Source organism: Melozone crissalis, unplaced genomic scaffold (genome assembly GCF_028551555.1).
Source record: "Melozone crissalis strain CALT ecotype California unplaced genomic scaffold, PUWL_Pcris_2 ptg000021l_1, whole genome shotgun sequence".
NCBI lineage: Eukaryota > Metazoa > Chordata > Aves > Passeriformes > Passerellidae > Melozone > Melozone crissalis.
In genome coordinates this window covers 2,231,427-2,249,832 of record NW_026535799.1, presented here as the reverse complement: position 1 = coordinate 2,249,832, position 18,406 = coordinate 2,231,427, and the positions used below count along the sequence as shown (strand labels likewise).

Sequence of the window (18,406 nt, the reverse complement as noted above, 5' to 3'; positions counted from 1 at the left end):
GGAACAAAAACAGTTCCCAGGGCTGCTCCTAGAGAACCCAGGAGCTGATTGGGCAGCAGCAGTGCCTGGAGCAGACAGTGTTTGTGATGAGCTGCAGAGGATCATGGAGACCATTGTGACACTTTGGGGTGTCAGGGACCCAAGGGACCATTGTGACACTGTGAGACCCCATGAAGCCAAACATCCATAGTGACATTTCAAGGCCTCATGGAACCATGGACAGACTATTAAGATACATCACAGCCTCATGGAACCAAGGGGCCATTGTGACACTGAGGGGCACCATTGAATCATGAGGACCGTTGTGATACTATGAGGCCCCATGGAACAAGCAAAGCATTGTGACACTGTGAAGTCTCATGGAACCAGTGAGACCATTGTGACCCTGGAGGTCCCCACAGAACCAAGAGGACCATTGTGATACTGTGGGGCCTTGTGAAACCAAGAGGCCTTTGTGACACTGCAGGACTGCATGGAACCAAAGGTCCACTGTGACACAGAGGGGCTTCCTGTCATCAATGGTCCATTGTGACACTGTGGAGCCAAAGGAGATCATTGTAACACTGCAAACCTCCAGGGTCCAAAGGTCCATTGTGACATTGCAGGCCCCATGTAACAGAGGAGCTGCATGACATTGTGGGGCCTGGGGCACAACAGAGACCATTGTGACACTGCAAGGCCTCATGGAACCAAGGTGTCATTGTGACACTATAGGGCACCATAAAACTAAGGGAACGTGGAACAGGTCTGGCTGGTTTGGCCTCCTGGGCCCCCTTACTGGTTCAGCTGACTATGGCATGTTGAGGGTCTCTTCTCATCTGCTGCTGAAACACTGGGGCTCTGTGCTTTCCTTGCTATGGAAAAGATCTGTCCTTCTCCTCCAGGCACCCATGGCCAGAATTGGGATTTCACCTCCTACATTGCCTTTGAGACTGGAGGAGACTGTTGGCTCAAAACATTTCATGTGTGGGGGATGAAAAGGCAGGTCCAGCCTTGCCCTGTCCTGGAACCCCAATCACCCCAGAGCCTCTATCCCAGCCCAGCAGTGGCTGCCAGTCCCTGGCACAGCACAGGCAATGCTCCACAGCCACCTCTGCAGCCCCCAGCCCAGCTCCTGAGGGACCAAATGAGTCCAGGTCCCATCTGGGGGAAGGGTGCAGGGAGAGCAAGGGGTACTGAAGGCTGACCACAAGGCAAGCACACATCTTGACCCTACCTCCTCTTGGAATTTCCATCTGAATACTGCTGGAATGCAGGAGTTGGTAGCTGTGTGTGTTTCTCTGTATCTTTTTTGTCTTTCTTGCTTTCTATGTCTTTTTCTTCAGTTTCTGCGCTCCTGCAAATTTTGATTAACTTAAAATTGAACAGACTTAGAGTTTGTGAGGTTGAATGGGCCAAGTCAACACTTTGAGAAGTGTTTTTTGTTGACTGAATGTCTGTCATTGTTTGACATGAGAAGAATTTTAAAAAGTAATACAAAACTTTTTGTGTAACTGACAATCTGTTGAACCACTAAGATACTGAACACGCCTCTGTGAAACACAAATGTTAAAGATGAAAAAGCCCAGGAACTTCCTCTTTCTTCTCCAGTCAACAAAGAAGCAGCGAGCCCCAGCCTACATTTCAACCACACCAAACCAAACCAAACCAAACCAAACCAAACCAAGCAGCCCTGCCATGGGCTGAGTCCCTTCTCTCCTCCCCAGGCTGCCCCTCCCCATCAGCACCACTCTAACCAAACCAAACCCCAACAACTACCAAACAGGCAAACAAAAGAGGCTACAAAACCCCAACCAGAACAAAGCCAGGCACAGCTATTAAAATCTTACCACCAAGTCCCCTCCCCCCAAAACAACTAAAACACAAACCCCTACAGCCTACAACCTGTAAAAAATAACCCTACAACTAAAATTAAACACAAAAAAACCCCCAAACAATCAATAAAACCAATTCTAACACAACCCAACCATAATTTCCACCAGAAGTTACTGGCAGGTCAGGTGTTAAACCTTTCTATACTTCAGTACTCTCTCAAGTAAAAGGAAAACAAAATACAAGCATTTCAAAAAGCAACATAAAATCATGAAAGTCAATAAAGGAGAAATGAACTGCCCCTCCCAAAAAAAAGAAGAAAAAATACCCTAATCTTAAAACTAAAATCCTCTTATAAACTATAAAGAAAAAACTCTTTTTCATTATAACACATAAAACTATTAAGATATAAAAAAATTGAAATTAATATAATGCAAAAACCTCCATACTGAAATAAACAAATGTTAAAATAACTGTAATTTCATCGAAAGTTCATACAGAAATTAAAATGTAATCCAGTACCGCTAAGAGAAGATCTCTATTCCCAGAGATAAAAAAAAAATTAAAATTATATAAAAAAGATTTTTACCTTTAAAGAATTATTCTTTAAAACAATACCCCATAAGTCAACATGGCCCATCTACAAGCTGTAAAAAAGCTTCTGGCAATAAAAAAAACTTCACAATGTTTTGTTTGCCCAATTATCCCATCGTAAAAAAACCAAACAATATTAACAGTAGTAGCAATTTTAATGGAGTAGGTAAAATAAAAAAAATATAAAATTGGATACAATATAATTTGATTAAAATAAGGGGTAATTTTGTTCCAATAATAGTGTATAAGCAAAAGATAATCGCGGAGTACGGAGGGCAGGGTTTTGGGACCCTTGCCACTTCACGTACAAGCTTGCCAAGTGAAAATCACCCCTTATATGTCATGTGTCAATACCAACTCCTCCTATTTTCGGTTCGTCATATCTCTATCTCCACCTTCACTTCCACCTTTACCACGCATGCGCCGCCACTTGGTTTGGTGGTCGCACAAGTCTTTGGGGGTTGTCACTGATGAAGGCTCTGTAGTCTTCTTCTTTGTCCTTTAATTCACCTTTGGGTTACACATGCGCATCAAGCCAGTACAATGTAAGCCAAGACTAACGTATCACTACATCTACATATCAAGGTGGTAAATCCCTTATAATTAGCGTTTTCTGGGACCCAACCAGATTTTGCTTCCTTTCTGCTCATTTTTAGCACCTGTATCTTCAGCTTCTTTCCTCCTGTCCTTGTGAACATCTGCCGGGAGGGGGGGGGTGGTGGGGCCCCTCCTCTCCCCCTCTTCTTTGGCATTACTACTTTTAACTGTTTTATTATTCCCAAATATTAATTACTGTATCAATATTGATTACTGTTTCAATTTTTATCAGCACGAATCATACCTATTTATCACAACAATAACAAAGTCCCCCAGACCACAGTTATCCATGACAAAATTAATAACCACAAAGCTGCTATTTTTTCCTCTTGTAAAAGAATCTCCATAACCTTAAAGAGAAAAACTTCTCTCCCAAAGTAAACTAAAACACGACTATTTCAAAAATAGTAAATAACTAGAAATTTTAGGTTTCATTTCTTTACATTGCCAGTAAAAATAACATTGTAAAAAACAGGTGTTCTAAGAGTTTATTTTGATTCTTACTACCTTTTTCCTTTTAGTTTTTTTTAATAAAATTTTCTTTCTACCCTTTAAATATTTTAAGCCTACTGTACCTTTCTCGCACTGCTATCTCACAACAAAATAAATACATAAATAATTAATTGACAATAAAACCCACCACACTCATCAATCCATTAATTAAGAAATCTCAAGATGGGAAAAATCTTAAATTAACCAACCAAAACCACTACAGTGTCATAATAAACCTTTTGCCAAAGTTTCTCTGATTTTCTAAAGTTCCCAGTAAAGGCCGTTTTGTTGTTTTGAGCTCCTGAGAATCTCTTGCTGGTATTTCTCCAGTGAGTCCAACTCAGAGTACGCAAAGAATTCTAACTCCTTTTAAATGTCTCCTTGGGAGAGTTGTTTGGGGGATGGGAGTAAGGGCTTGTCTGTCCTGCTTGGCACAGCCCAGGCAGGGCTTTCCCAGCCACATTCCACACTCCATTTCCCAGCTGGAGCCGCTGGTGCCTCTGACTTGTGCTGCCCCAGCCCCAGGGATGCTCTCCTTGTCTGCCCATTCCCCCACGGTCTCTGGGCAGGGGTGGCCTCAGTGGGGGCTGCTGACATCCTCAGCAACTTGGAGGCTGCTGCTGAATTTTCCTGCTCCAGAGGCTTGTTCAGCCTTCAGCTCTTCAGTGCAGGAATTCAGTGTCCCAGGGCTCAGTAACATTCGGAACACCTTAACAAGCCAAGCCTCTGGGAATAATTTGATTTCAGTTTCCAAATAATTTGTAGTTACGTAGATCTCAGTAGTGTATTCAAAGTGAATACATGATATTTAAAAAGACAGTGAGAAAACATTTTTAGGTCCTATTTAGTTTTGTTTTCCTGTTAATTCATTGATATATGCAATCTCCAATTGACATTGAATCCAAGTACCTCCTCATGCAGTTTGAATAGATATGAAAATCAAGACCCTTCATGGCTGATAATCAATCAGACTCTGTCCCTACCCCCACCCCACCATTTCCCCCATCCAAGCCCTGGCACTCAGAGCAGCCTTGTGGAAATCTGAGCTCCCTCCAGCCCAGGCTGCACCTGCAGCTTTCAGCTCCTTGGCTCCAGCTCCCACCTGCTTTCCTTGGAGAAGGAGCTGCCTGAGACACAGAGGGATGTTAATTTCTTGTCAGCCAACAAAGCCAAGGGAAGGCACAGCTCCATCAAATGCAAAAGTCATTCCTCTGCTGGATATTAAATCCACTTTTCACAGCCGACAGTCTCAGAGCAATGGAAAACACCTTCTGTGCCCAGCACAGATCTCAAGGTCCCCCAAACCCTCCCTGCCCCGATTCTGCCCAGATTTGCTCTTTGCACACACGAGTCACATGCTGAAGTCAGGAGCTCTCTCCATGCCCAGAGGGAGGAAAAGAGAGAAAGGAGATGAAGAGCTCTCCTGCACAGAGCCAAGGTCCAAGTGCCCCTGCACTGGGAGCCACAACTCATCAAGTTTGTGTCCTTTGGGCTCAGGTCCTGGTGATACTCAGAGACACAGAAAGGTTTCTTGCCAACAAACAGAACCTGATCATTTGAACAGTTTAATAACCATCACAGCTCTTCCCACGGCTCTCTGGGATGTCCCAGCAGCATCTGACATGTCCACCATTCCCCAGGGATTGTCGTATAGCAAGAGTTTTGGACAAAGACATAAGAAGTGGTAATTCTGTGATAGATATAAACACCATTAGGATGCTGTCCAATGTGACACTTATTTGAACTTCAGAAAGATGTGACAACTCCCTGATGTTCAAAGCATGTAACTAGTAAGTTGAGAGGAACTTGAATGGCCAGAGAGCATCCGGATGAGAAAATCTGGGAGCGATGGAAAGGACATAGATGCAGCTGCTCTAAATGAAGAGATGTTCTTAGACAGGGCCATTTCAACAGGAGAGCTGGAAACACCTGAAGAGAGGGGGTCATGAAATATTAGAGTGAGTGTTTGTGGCAAAGGCAGAGGGGAAGATGAGTATTTCTTCTCCTGCCATCAGAAGAAGAGTCCAGTAGATCCAGGAAATTCCTGTTACTGGTGGGAAAACATTGCCAGTCCTTAAAAGTACTCCAATGACACAGACCATAAAGATTTGCTTGTATATTATGAAAGTAACAGGTATTAACACCTGTACCCCTTTCCAGGCAGACATCAGTTGTGTGCCCATGAACAGGCAGTGCCACTTCTGCCCTGAGGTGCCCAGCTAGGATTGGATCTCCCTGAGAGCACCTGAGGGAGAGCAGAGCACCTTGCAAACTGCAGGGCCCTGACAGCCCCGCAGGGCTCCTGTCCCATCAACATCTGCTCTGCTCCAGTCTGAAACAGAGACCAGCATGGTGCCAGGATCATCAGAGAGCTGAGATGTGTGCTGGAATTCAATATCCTCCCCATCCCGCAGCAGCCCTGCATTTCCCTGTGCAGCCTTGGTCTCCAACGCAACCATGAAGGCTTTTTGAGGTTATAAATGAGGTCCCATATGTCTAATTTATTAATTCACAGACCTAAAATTCAGCAGCAGTTTTTTAATTAAACAGCCTTTTTATAATACAATAAAATATACTCAGGTAGTTACAAAAACAAATTTGGCAGTGGTTTGGATAAAGCACAAGCAAAATTGATTGATTGGGGTATGGGGAGGACTTCCTACCCTACCTCACGTACAAAAGACAAAGAACTCCCAACACAGCTTATACACTGTATACTAATACATATTCATCAATATCTCTCTGTAAATCTCCTCCTATTTTCTATTCCTAATATCTATGTCACTACACTACACAATGCAATGCAACCCCATTGTTACTATGGGGTCTTCTAGGCTCTTGAAGGGTCTTCTTGGAGGAAGGTTTGAGTCTTCCTCACTGTCCTCAGAATAACCTGGCATTAAGCTTTGTGTTATGTAAGCAAGCATTATGTTCCAATTAAAATTTATTTATTTTTTAGATAACACCAGTATTTTAGACTCCCTATCTGGAATTGTCCCAACGTTATTCTTCTTAAGGATGATCCTGCCCTGGGAGTCATCTTAACTTCGTCTTGATGCCAGCCCTGGTCTGGAGTCTTTCTTCCTATTTTGTCCTTCCCAAGTCTGATTCCAATTTCCTGTATCCTGTATTTTCAAATGTATCATCTACAAAAAAACCCCTCTGATTCACAACACTAATCACATGTACTTTTCTAATATTTTCCCAAGCTATTGATACAGTTACAATTTAGTCAGCACAAATCACATCCATTTATCACATTGCACTCTTGACTGTTCCTGCAGCCCCCAAGGGCAGCTGAGCTCTGCCTTTGGCACAGTCAGGCCTGGCCAGCGCAGGCCATGCTCAGCAATTGCTTGTGTGTGCCTGGCCTTGCTGTCAGCCCCGGCAGCGGCTGCGTGGCCCCTTTGTGGCTCTGTGCTGGCCCAGCCATGGTGTCCCAGCCCCTGTGCAGGCCCAGCCCAGGCCAGGAGCATTGCGGCTGGGAACGGCCCCTGTGCCGTGGTGCCCACAGCAGCCTTGGGGCTCTGTGCCCTATGGCCTCCCTGCTGGGCAGCCTCTGCCAGCTCCTGCACAGCCTGTGGCACCTGTGGGGCTGCACAGACAGCCCTGCCCTGGGCTCTGCCAGCCTCTGGGCCAGCAGAGAGGCAGCCAGGGCTGGCCATGGCCGGGAAAAGGCCCTGAGCCCTGCAGGAGGATGGAGCTGGGCCACAGCCAAACTCAGCCCAGGCCAAAGCTGGGCTCAGCAGCCAGGGCTGCCAACACATCAGGACAGAGGCTGGCACTGACAAATGTCCTGGGCCCCCTCCCTGCTCTGTCCATGCCACCAAGGGCACAGAGCAGCCTCCTCTCTGGGCCACTTGCCTGTTTGCAATGCCTTGCACAGGCGCTGGCCCTGGCCCACAAGGCCTGGCCTGAGTCCTGCCCCTGCATGCTCAGCCAGGCTGAGATGGACACTGATGGTTTCTGGGCCAGGCTCTCTGAGCCCAGCCCAGCTCCCTGCAAGCTCTGCCAGCTGCCCTGAGCTCTGGGCAGCACCAAGGGCCTCTCCCCAGCCCAGCCAGCTCTGGCCCCACAGCTCTGCTCAGGCCAGGCTGCTCTGGCCACTGCCCCACAGCCTCAGCCCCTGGCAAGGGCACAGCAGCAGCTGCAGCTGCCACAGGACTCAGCCCCCACCATGGAAGAAGGTGCTTAGCCAAGGCCAAAGGAGGCTCCCTGTCTGCCCTGCTCCCCTCAGGCTGAGGTGCTGAGAGCTCTGCAGCCCCTGCTGCCATCCCATCTGCCCAGGGCAGCACAAGAGCCCCGGCCTTGGGGCCCTCAAGAGCTGCTCCTGCTCCAGGCCCAGGGCCCATCCCAGAGCATGGGCAGCCACAAAGCTGTGCCCGTTTCTGTTCATTGCTGCTCTGATAGGGATGGATCCTCAGCCGCTTGGAGGCTGATGATGAATTTTCCTACTCCAGGGCCTCTTCTTCCTTGAGCTCTTCACTTCAGGAATTAAGTGAGAAAAGATCATAAGTATTTGTTCAAAAGACCCAAAACAAGAAAAGTCCATGGGAATAATCTAAGTTTTCAATTCTTCTGTGGTTATTTAGACAGATTTCATAAGTCTATTCAAAGTGAATATACCATATTGAAAACAATGCAGAGAGAACTGTTTTGTCCTGGTTTATTTTCTTCTTTATAGATTGATATCAGCAATCCCCAGTGGATATTGATCCCCAGCACCTCCTAATGCAGTTTGAACAGATATGAAAATCAAGACCCTTTGTGGTTGACAATCAATCACACTTTGTCACTACCCCCTCCCCACCATTTCCCTCATCCAACCCCTGGCACTCAGAGCAGCTGAGGAATGGAGTCACATCCAGGGCTGTCCCCAGGGCTCAGGATTGAGGCCAGGTCAGTTCAATCTCTTTATTGCTGATCTGGATGAGGCCATCGAGGGCACCCTCAGTCAGTTCCCAATTGAGCCCGGGCTGGGTGGGAGTGTGGCTGGAGGGCAGGAAGCTCTGCAGAGGGATCTGGACAGGCTGGAGCCATGGGCCCAGGACAGCTGGATGAGGTTCACCAAGGCCAAGGGCTGGGTCCTGCCCTGGGCTCACAACGTGGTTCTGTGATAGATATAAACATAATTAGGTTCTTGTATCAGGATGCTCAACCTGGAGTGGGGGAAAAACAGCTCCAACAATTCCTGATTTGGAAAGCTGCCAGTGGTGGATGGAGAAGGGAGGTCAGGCTGCTCTTGGTGTTGAGGAAAAGCTGAAAGCAGCCTGACTCATTTCATCTCCTCATGCCCTGGCTGATCTCCCCTCTTTCCCCTTCCACCCATTGGCTTTTGTCTCCCACCAGGCCCCCCAGTGAAGAGCCTGGCTCTGTGTTCTCCATCCCCTCCTCGCTGGCACCGCCAGGATGGCATGAGGAGCCCCTCAGCCTTCCCTGCTCCGGGTTGGACCAGCCCAGCTCTCTCAGCCTCTGCTCACAGCCCAAGGGCTGCAGCCCCACCTTGAAGGCCCTTCCCAGACCCTGCTCCAGCTGCCAGACATCTTTCCTGCCCTGGGCAACCCAACCCAGGCCACAGTGACCTGGATAATCCCTGTCCTTGATGTCCTGGTCACACAGCCCTGGCCCCTTGATCCCATGTCAGGCTCTGGGGTGGATCCTGTGGAACATCCTTTGGTGGAGGCTGTGGCTCCAGGTGGGCCGGGGGGATCCCGGGGGACAGGGACCCTGCTGGGCATGAACAGCATTGGACTTGTTGTGAGAAACTGTGAGGGGGAGCTGGGGCAGAGTGACCAACCCAGTGACCTGACACAGCCCTGCTGGGATGTCACACAGCCCCTCTGTGATGTCACAGCCCATTCTCCAATGCCCCAATGATGATCTGTGATAGAACAGCCTATCTGTGATGTCACAGCTGGCTATGTAATGTCACAGAGGCAGTCTATGATGTAATAGCCCACTCTGTGTCCTCATGCTACCAGATGATAAATTGTCTCTGCCTGGTGAACTCACACCTGGAGCTTGTTCTCCACAACCCCAGGCCTATGGAAACCACACAATGTCCATTGTGTGAGAAGGGGAACTGGAAGCTCACCAGCCTCAGTGTCCTGCCAGCTCAGCCAGGCCCACTGGAACATTGGGGTCCATGACCACCAGGGACCACCAGAGAGACCCCTAGGGTCTGGAAGAACACATGGATAAAGGGGAGGGGAAATATGTTATTGATTTTGGGGAAATTATTATCATATATATGTCTAGTCTAGGACAATCAATGAATATGTGTGCAAAATACAGAATAGAAACAGAAACTTTCCTGTACTCAGCATGCACAGCTTTGGGAGGAGTTATCCCCCGTGCATCCAGCTGAATAAAGAATGCTGCTTCTTAATGCTACATTGGTGTTAAGGAGTTTTCTGTTTTACTAAATTTTTGGTAACACTCCCACTGCCAAGGAAAGCTCTGTCTCCTGCTGTTCACAAACAGAGAAGGGCTGGTGGCAGATGTGGGGCTCAGAGGCTGCCTGGGGCACAGTGACCATGAAATAATCAAGTGTTCAATGTTCTGTGAAAGAAGGAGGGGCAGCAACAAAACTTCTACACTGGAATTAGGAAGGGCAGACTTTGATCTATTTAGGATGCTGATGTGTGGAGTACTAAATCTGGTACTGATCTTTTTAGGGGAAACACGCCTTAAGAACCAAGGGATCCAGGAAGGATGGACACATTTCATGAAAGCAATCTTAAGGGGGAAGGAGCAGCCTGTCCCAGTGTGGCAAAAGATGAGCTAGTGAGGTAAATGACTGGCCTGGCAGGGCATGGAGTTTTTGTAGGAACTCAGGGAAAAAGGGCCAGCAACTCAGGAAGTTTTTATGGATATTGTAAAGTTATGCAGGAAGAAAAGTTGAGAGGTGAAAGCTCAATTAGAACTTAACCTGGCGGTTTCTGTAAGAAGAATAAAAAATGTTTTTATAAAAAGTTTATAGCAAAAGGAGGGAGAAGGAGAACCACAACCATTTATTGATTGCAGTTGAGAACAGAGTAACTGAAGATAAGTAAAAGACTAAGCTACTTAATATCTTGTGTCAATTTTCAATATTAGGACAGGCTGTCCTCAGGACAAGTTTTCTCCTGAGCTGGTAAATGGGCGCAGGGAGCAGAACAGCCCCTGTAATCCAGGAGGAAGCAGTTGGGGACCTGCTGAGCCACTCAGATGCTCACAGGTGTGTGGGATCAGATGGGATCCATCGCAGGAGGATGAGGGAGCTGTGGATGATCTCCCCAAGCTGCTCTCCATCATTTACCATCAGTGCTGGCTCAGAAGGGAGGGCCCAGATGACTGGAGGTGCCAATGTGAGCCCATCCCCAAGAAGGGCTGGAAGGAAGATCTGGGGAACTCCAGGCCTGTCAGCCTGACCTGGGTGCCCAGCAAGGTTATGGAATAGATCACCCTGAGTGCCATTACAGGGCACCCACAGGATGGTCGACGGATCAGAGCCAGTCAGCATGAATTTCGGGGTGGCAGGTCCTGCCTGACCAACCTGATCTCCTTTTATGACCAGGTGACCCACCTATGGATGCAGGAAATGATGTGGATGTTGTGTGCCTGGACTTCAAAGCCTTTAAAACCATGAGCCACAGAATTCCCTGGAAAAACTGCAGCCCATGGCTTGCACATGTTCACCCTTCCCAGGGTAAAGAGCCAGCTGGAGGCTGGGCCCAGAGAGTGGAGGGGATGGTGCTGCACCCCGCTGGTGTCCAGGCACTGGTGGTGTCCCCCAGGGATCTGTGCTGGGCCCAGTCCTGTTTAATATCTTCACTGATGATCTGGGTGAGGGGATCGAGTCCACCATTCACAAATTGCAGATGGCACAAAGCTGGGTGTGAGTGTGGATCTGCTGGAGGGCAGGACAAGAAGACACAGCCTTAAGCTGCACGAGGGGAAGGTTAGGCTGGACAATAGGAAGAAGTTCTTCACAGAAAGGGTGAGTGGGCATTGGAATGGGCTGGCCAGGGGAGAGGTGGCAGAGTCACTGTCCCTCTCCAGTGGCACTTAGTGGCATGGTCTGGGTGACAAGGCAGTATTAGGGTACTGGTTGGGCCTGATGATCCCAAAGGTCTTTTCCAGCCTATTTGATTCTGTCATTCTGTGATAATTGGGACGCTCTGGGGCCACTGTGACACTGCAAGGCCTCATGGAACTAAGAGGACCATGGTGACACCGTGCAGGCCCACAGAACCAGGGGTCCACTGTGGTGCTCTGGGGCCAAATGGAGCCAGGGAGTGCACCGTGACACTCTGGGTCCTCGTGGAACCACAGAGGCCATTGTGACACTGCATGGCCTTGTGTAACCAAGGGGTTTCACCATTTTGACACTGGAAAATCAAGGAGACCATTGGGACACTCCACGGCCTTTCTGACACTGCGGGGGCCCATGGAACCAAGGGGCTCCTGTGAAACTGCAGCACCAACGAGAACATTGTCACACTGTGTAGCCCCATGGAACCAAGGAGACCATTGTCATATTTGGGGCCCCATGGAAACAAGGACACCATTTGCTCTGCATGGTCTCATGGATCCAAGGAGACCAGTGTGACAGTGCAGGGCCTGGTGTGACCAAGAGGCCTTTGTGACACTGAGGGGCCCCATGGAACCAAGGACATCTTTGCAGATGTCACCAAACTGGGTGTGAGTGTTGATCTGCTGGAGGGTAGGAGGGCTCTGCACAGTGCCTGGGACAGGCTGGATCCAGGGCCCAAATCCAAAAAGGTGAGGTTTAGGAAGACCAAGCTCTGGGTTCTGCACTTTGGCCACAACAACCCCTGCAGTGCTACAGGCTGGGGACAGAGTGGCTGGAGAGCAGCCAGGCAGAAAGGGACCTGCAGGGACAAATGGACAGCAGGCTGGGCATGAGCCAGCAGTGTGCCCAGGTGGCCAAGAAGGCCAATGGCTCCTGGCCTGCATCAGGAATGATGTAGCCAGCAGGAGCAGGGCAGGGATTCTTCCCTTGTGCTGGGCACTGGTTGGGCAGCACCTTGAGTGCTGTGTCCAGTTGTGGGCCCCCTGGGGTGGCAATTAGAAGAAATGTGAAGCAGGGGGTATAAAGAAAGCAAATGTGAAGCAGAGGAAATGCTGAGGGCAGTTTGGGGGTGGCTGCCAGGCAGCTCTGGCTCTGAGCAACAGCGTCTGCAGTGGGACAGGAAACTCCCAGCTCAGGGGAAGAAACTTTCCTGGCTGACTGCAGAGGCCAGGACAAAGCTGAGTGGTTTCCCTGGTGTCCCCCAACCCTTGCTGGCCCCAGGGGCTGATGGCATTTGTGCTCCCTCAGGTTCATGTCCCCACAGCAACAGCATTGGGGTGCTCCCCCTGCTGTGTGCAATGCAAACAGGGGCTGCTGAGCCAGTGCTGTCGTGTCTGTGCCTGCAAGGATGGGGCACCTGTGTGAGCTGGGGGAGAGGCCAGGGCTGCAGAGGGGGGATGTTGTTGGCAGCTGCATGAGGACGCTCTGGGACGCTGCCCTGGGCTGTGCAGCGCACTGGGGGTGGACCAGCCCCTGCTCTGCTGCTCCTTCCTGTCTCCCCCAGGGCCCTTGCAGAGCCCCAGCCATGCTGTTTGCCCCTAGCCTGCCCACAGCCAGCCTGGGGCTGCTCATGGGGGTTTTCTGTGCTGAGCATTGGCCTGGGCGTGTTCTTGAGAGAGCCTGGGCAAGGAGCCTGGAGCCCCCAGGCCCTGGGCTGAGGTGTCAGCGCTGCCCCAGCACTGGCCATGGCCTGTCCCTGCTGCAGCCCCGGCACTGCCACCCCCGGGGCTGTGCCCGGCCCCGAGAGCACTCAGGCCCTGCAGCAACACCAGGGCCACCAGGGCAGCGGGGCAGGGCCACAGCAGCAGCACTGGCAACACCAAGTGCTGCTGCCACTGGGCACAGCTGCTGTGCCAGCACTGATCTGCCCCCAGCTCTGCACACAGACATTGGTGCTGCAGCTCTAGAGAAGGCAACAAAAGGGCATCTCTGCAGAAAACTCTGCTGGGAGATCCTTTAGGGGCACCAGGGATGTAGCCCCTCATTGACACAGTATGTGGCCACAGAGAAGGCAGAAAGTAACAAAATGAGAAATGGCACAAGCAATGATATTTATCTGTGGACAATATGATGAAAGTAAAACAAAGGAAAAAACACCACAACCAAAGCAACAAAAAGTATCAAGGATGACTTTTATTACAAATGATTTGCAGAAAGTGGCCAGCTTTTAAATGTTTTTGAAAGCATCCAATCATCAGTGTCCACACTGCAGCCTTGAGCTCCTTGTTCCTCAGGCTGTAGATGAGGGGGTTCAGGGCTGGAGGCACCACCGAGTACAGAACTGACAGGGCCATATCCAGGGATGGGGAGGAGATTGCGGGGGGCTTCAGGTAGGCAAATGTGCCAGTGCTGACAAACAGAGAGACCACAGCCAGGTGAGGGAGGCAGGTGGAAAAGGCTTTGTGCCATCCCTGCTCAGAGGGGATCCTCAGCACAGCCCTGAAGATCTGCACATAGGAGAAAACAATGAACACAAAACAGCCAAATGCTAAAGAGGCACTAACAGCAATGAGTCCCAGCTTTCTGAGGGCGTTGGTGTGTGAGCAGGAGAGTTTGAGGATCGGGGGCACATCACAGAAGAACTGGCCCAGGGCATTGCCATGGCACAGGGGCAGGGAAAATGTATTGGCTGTTTGCATCAGAGCAGTGAGAAAGGCACTGGCCCAGGCAGCTGCTGCCATGTGGGCACAAGCTCTGCTGCCCAGGAGGGTCCTGTAGTGCAGGGGTTTGCAGATGGACACGTAGCGGTCATAGCACATGATGGTCAGGAGGAAAAACTCTGCTGAAATGAAGAAGAGAAAGAAAAAGACCTGAGCAGCACATCCTGTATAGGAGATGTCCCTGGTGTCCCAGAGGGAATTGTGCATGGCTTTGGGGACAGTGGTGCAGATGGAGCCCAGGTCGCTGAGGGCCAGGTTGAGCAGGAAGAAGAACATGGGCGTGTGCAGGTGGTGGCCGCAGGCTACGGCGCTGATGATGAGGCCGTTGCCCAGGAGGGCAGCCAGGGAGATGCCCAGCAAGAGGCAGAAGCGCAGGAGCTGCAGCTGCCGCGTGTCTGCCAATGCCAGCAGGAGGAAGTGCCTGATGGAGCTGCTGTTGGACATTTGCTGTGCCTGCACATGGGGATCTGTTCATGAAGAAAGGACAGGGATAAGTCAGGAGAGGGTGCTTTGAAGCAAACCTGGGCCATTCATTGCAGACTGTCCCTACCACTGGGACTCACCCATCCTTGTTCCTGCTCTGGGAAAACCTTCACCCAGGTCCCTGCCTGAGCTCCAGTTGTGCTGGCTGAGTGTGCCAGGAGCAGCCAGGCCTGTGCATGGGGGCTCTCGAGGAGTCATCCCTGCCCTGCTGCTCTGGGTTTGTGGCCATGTGGCAGAGGGATAAGGCTGGATATTCAGGATTTGTCAGGGGAATCACTCCTAATGCAGAAAGGCTTTGTAGCATCTGTATTCACAGTCCTATAAGACACAAAGGGCAGGAGTTTGTTTTAGGAATTATATTCCTACCCACACATCATTTCTGGCTCTCTGAGGTCAGAAATCCCCAGCATTTCTGCTGAGCACAGAGTTTGCCACTGAGAGATGGGAGAGCCAAAGTATTCCCTGTGGCTCAGGGAAGGTGAAGGGCTGGATGGGCTTGTTCCCAACTGCCCTGGCTTTGCACCTTTGGCTGCAATCAGAGCACAATCACATTCCTGGATCACCCTGGGATAAACAAGACCCTGCCCAGATCAGAGGATCCCTGAATGTCTGACCCTCTCTCAAAGTCTCTGGGCAAGGTCTCAGCCCCCCCTTGTGCTGAGGACACTCACGGCTCCCTTGGCAAACCCAACAGCATTTCCTCAGCTGTGGCAGCTCTGCCCTTCCCCGTGGGACGTTCAGGGAACTCCCAGAGGCTCTGGCACAGATTTGCGCCCAGGAGGGCAGCTCAGAGCTTAGAAGGGCACAGTAAGGAGATCCCTGGCTGTGCCCATGATGGGATCTCAGGGAGGGGGCTCAGCTCATTCCCCTTCCCCAAGGACTGCTTTGCCCACAGCCCCACATGTGCCAGGGAAGCTTGGACACCCCATTCCCATGGACACACCTGCCTGGCAGGAATGCCAAGGGTAGTGCCTGACTCAGCTGCTGCAAATGCCAGAGCCTCCCTGAGAGCAGCAGATAACAGTGACAATATCAGGGCAGTGCAGAACCAAGAGAAGATGTTGTGGTGCTGTGCCTGAGAGGGCAGGGCAGAGACAGCTGGGCACTCAGGACAATGTTCCTGTGCCCAGCTGTGCCCAGCACCTCCCACACACCAACAGTGCCCTCATCCTGCCCCAGCACTGCTCTCTTCAGCCCCCTCTCCTTCCCTGAGCATCTCCCTGGGCCTGGACATTCCCTCCTGAGAGGAGCCTTGTCCCTGCCAGCACTCACAGAGCCCATCCCAGCCTGTGTGCCCTGGCCCCGGCCCTACAGATACCTGCCTGTGTGCAGGGCCCTGGCTGGGGCAGGCTCTGTGTGCAGCTGGGCAAGGGCAGCTCAGGAGAGCCCTGCTGGGCCCTGCAGAGGTGATGCTGCTGCTGTCCAGGGCTGAGGAGGGGCTGAGGGCCTTTGGGAGGCTCCCAGCAGAGAGACTGACCACCCAAAGTTACAGTTCTGGAGTCTCTGTAAATGTTCAACCATTCCTTGGATGGTCCTGTGTGATTCAGAATGTTCTGTGATTCTGGGATTACAATTCCTGTTCTGCTTCTCTCATTTCCCTGTTGTCTATAACCCATAGAGAAAAAACCCTTGCAACAGCATTAGAACAGTAAAGTATAAACCAGACATTTATTGGAAGCTTCCAGGTGTCCCAGTGGGAAAGGGCACACCCACCTCCTGATTTCAACAATTTATTAAGGTTGATAATTAGGATATTTAACAGGAGCATCCAAAAGGAGATTCAGTTTCCCTAGTTACACACCCCTGGGTCAACCCATTGGAGTAGGTCCAAAGGCTTCTTTGCCTTCACTTTTTATAATGACTGCTCATATTCTGCTCATTCTCAAAACCCAAAATGTTGCTATAGGTCCACTTCCTATAAGACTATATAGTATTTCAGGACTATATAAAAGAATAAGACTATATAGCATTTTAGGAATATATTTAGACAGTCAGGGTTTTAAGAGAAAGGTAAGGAAACATACAAGAGTTAATTAAGGATTAAAGCTATATAAGAATATAATAGTGGTTTAATGGAATTAGGAGTTTAATAGAGTTAAGTAAGGATTAGAGTATTATAACTATATAATAGTAATTTCAAGAGCTATGAATATATAAAAATGTATAAAATACAAAAATCTTTTTGTCACCACCCCAACTTTCCCATCTTTCTCCAAGTAGGAAATTGAAAACACTCTCAGGAAAGGTCCTGATCTTTACAGCAATCCCTGGCTTACCTTCTTTGACAAGTGTCCTCCGGAGCTGTGCCCAGGCTGGTCTTGAGCTGGGAGCAGCCCTGCCCCACCCAGCCCCTCTGAGCAGCAGCCCCTGCCCTGCTCAGGGTGGCTCCTTCCCCCCACAGCTTCTCTCCAGCACTGGGAGCAGCTTCCCGGGCCCGCTGAGAGCTGTCCCTGGCAGGCAGCAGAGTCCCTGCCCCAGCACAGCGCCCTGGGCTGCAGGACCCTGCTCTGCAGGACAGCCCTGGGCACCCCTGGCTGCAGCCCCGGCTGCTCAGCCCTGCAGCAGAGCCTGGCAACAGGAGCTGCCTTGGGCTGTGCCTGGGCTGGGGCAGCAGGGAAAGCCAGCCCTGCCCTAGGGCCACAGCCCTGCCCTGGAGCAGCTCTGAGAGTCCTCCTGAAAGGTCCTAAAAGCTGTGGGATGTGCCAGCTCCAGGAGATCCCTGCAGGAATGGCAGCTTCTCTTCCCACAGCCAGGGAATGACTGTTTCAAACCTGTGATGATTTCTGCTCTAGAGAGCCCTGAGTGATCTCTGCTCTGTGCTCCCAGCCCAGGCTGTGTTTAACCCCTCTGTGCCCCTGTGCTGTGCCCGGGGTGGCTGCAGGCAGTGCCCCAGCCCTGCTGGGCTGTGCACAGGAGCTGCTCCTGGGCAGAGCTGTCTCTCTGCAGCGCTGCCCTTGACAGGAGCTGCCTCTGTGCTGGGAGCCTCTGTGCAGGTTTTTCAAAGGACTTTTGGTTTGGCTTTTGCCTTGGAGTCTCTGAGAGGTTTGTGCAATCATGGCCTCCAATTACTGCTGTAATTAGTCCCTGGAGAGGCCTTGTCAGTAACAACACTCAGTGGTCTCATTTATGCTTCAGGGTACTTCAGTTTTTTTGAAGTACTTGATGTTTCCCTTTTGATACAGACTCTGTGAGAGGTTTGTGCAATCATGGTCCCAATTATCTGCTTTAACGAGTCCCTTGAGAGCTTTGTACTGAAACTTAGCAGGGCTCATTAATGCTTTGAGATACTCAAGGTTTTTAAGGTACTTTATGGATTTAAGAATACTTTTAGGTACTTTTAAGGATTTTCCTTTCCTCACTGAGTCTCTGAGAGTTTTTTGTGCCATCCTGGACTCCAATTCTCTCCTCCAAGGAGTCCATGAGGAGCCTGTGTTGGGTATCTTTCCCCTTTCTGTTTTACAACAAAGATGGAACTGAAAGAATTTTGTAAGACTTTCTAAAAGCATTCAAACAATCATGGGAAAATTAACAATACTACAAAAACCACTAAGAGAATTAATAGTCCTGCTTTAGCTCGACATCATCCAACCCTTTAGTCCCTTGGACTGGAAGAGTTTATTGAACCAGTCTTTTTTTTCCACTTGAAGCTTCTTGAATCCTTCAAGTACCTGAATGCTCTTGTGGATTGACT

The 18,406-nt window shown here is 50.1% G+C and overlaps 1 protein-coding gene across 1 annotated transcript; it reads right to left on the bottom strand.

Moving 5' to 3' along the window:
- Positions 1-13,692: 13,692 nt before the first annotated feature.
- LOC128937676 (olfactory receptor 14A16-like) lies at positions 13,693-14,676 on the bottom strand. The gene has a single exon (XM_054277467.1). The coding sequence runs from the start codon at positions 14,674-14,676 to the stop codon at positions 13,693-13,695; it is 984 nt and encodes a 327-aa protein (XP_054133442.1).
- Between the last annotated feature and the right edge of the window lie 3,730 nt (positions 14,677-18,406).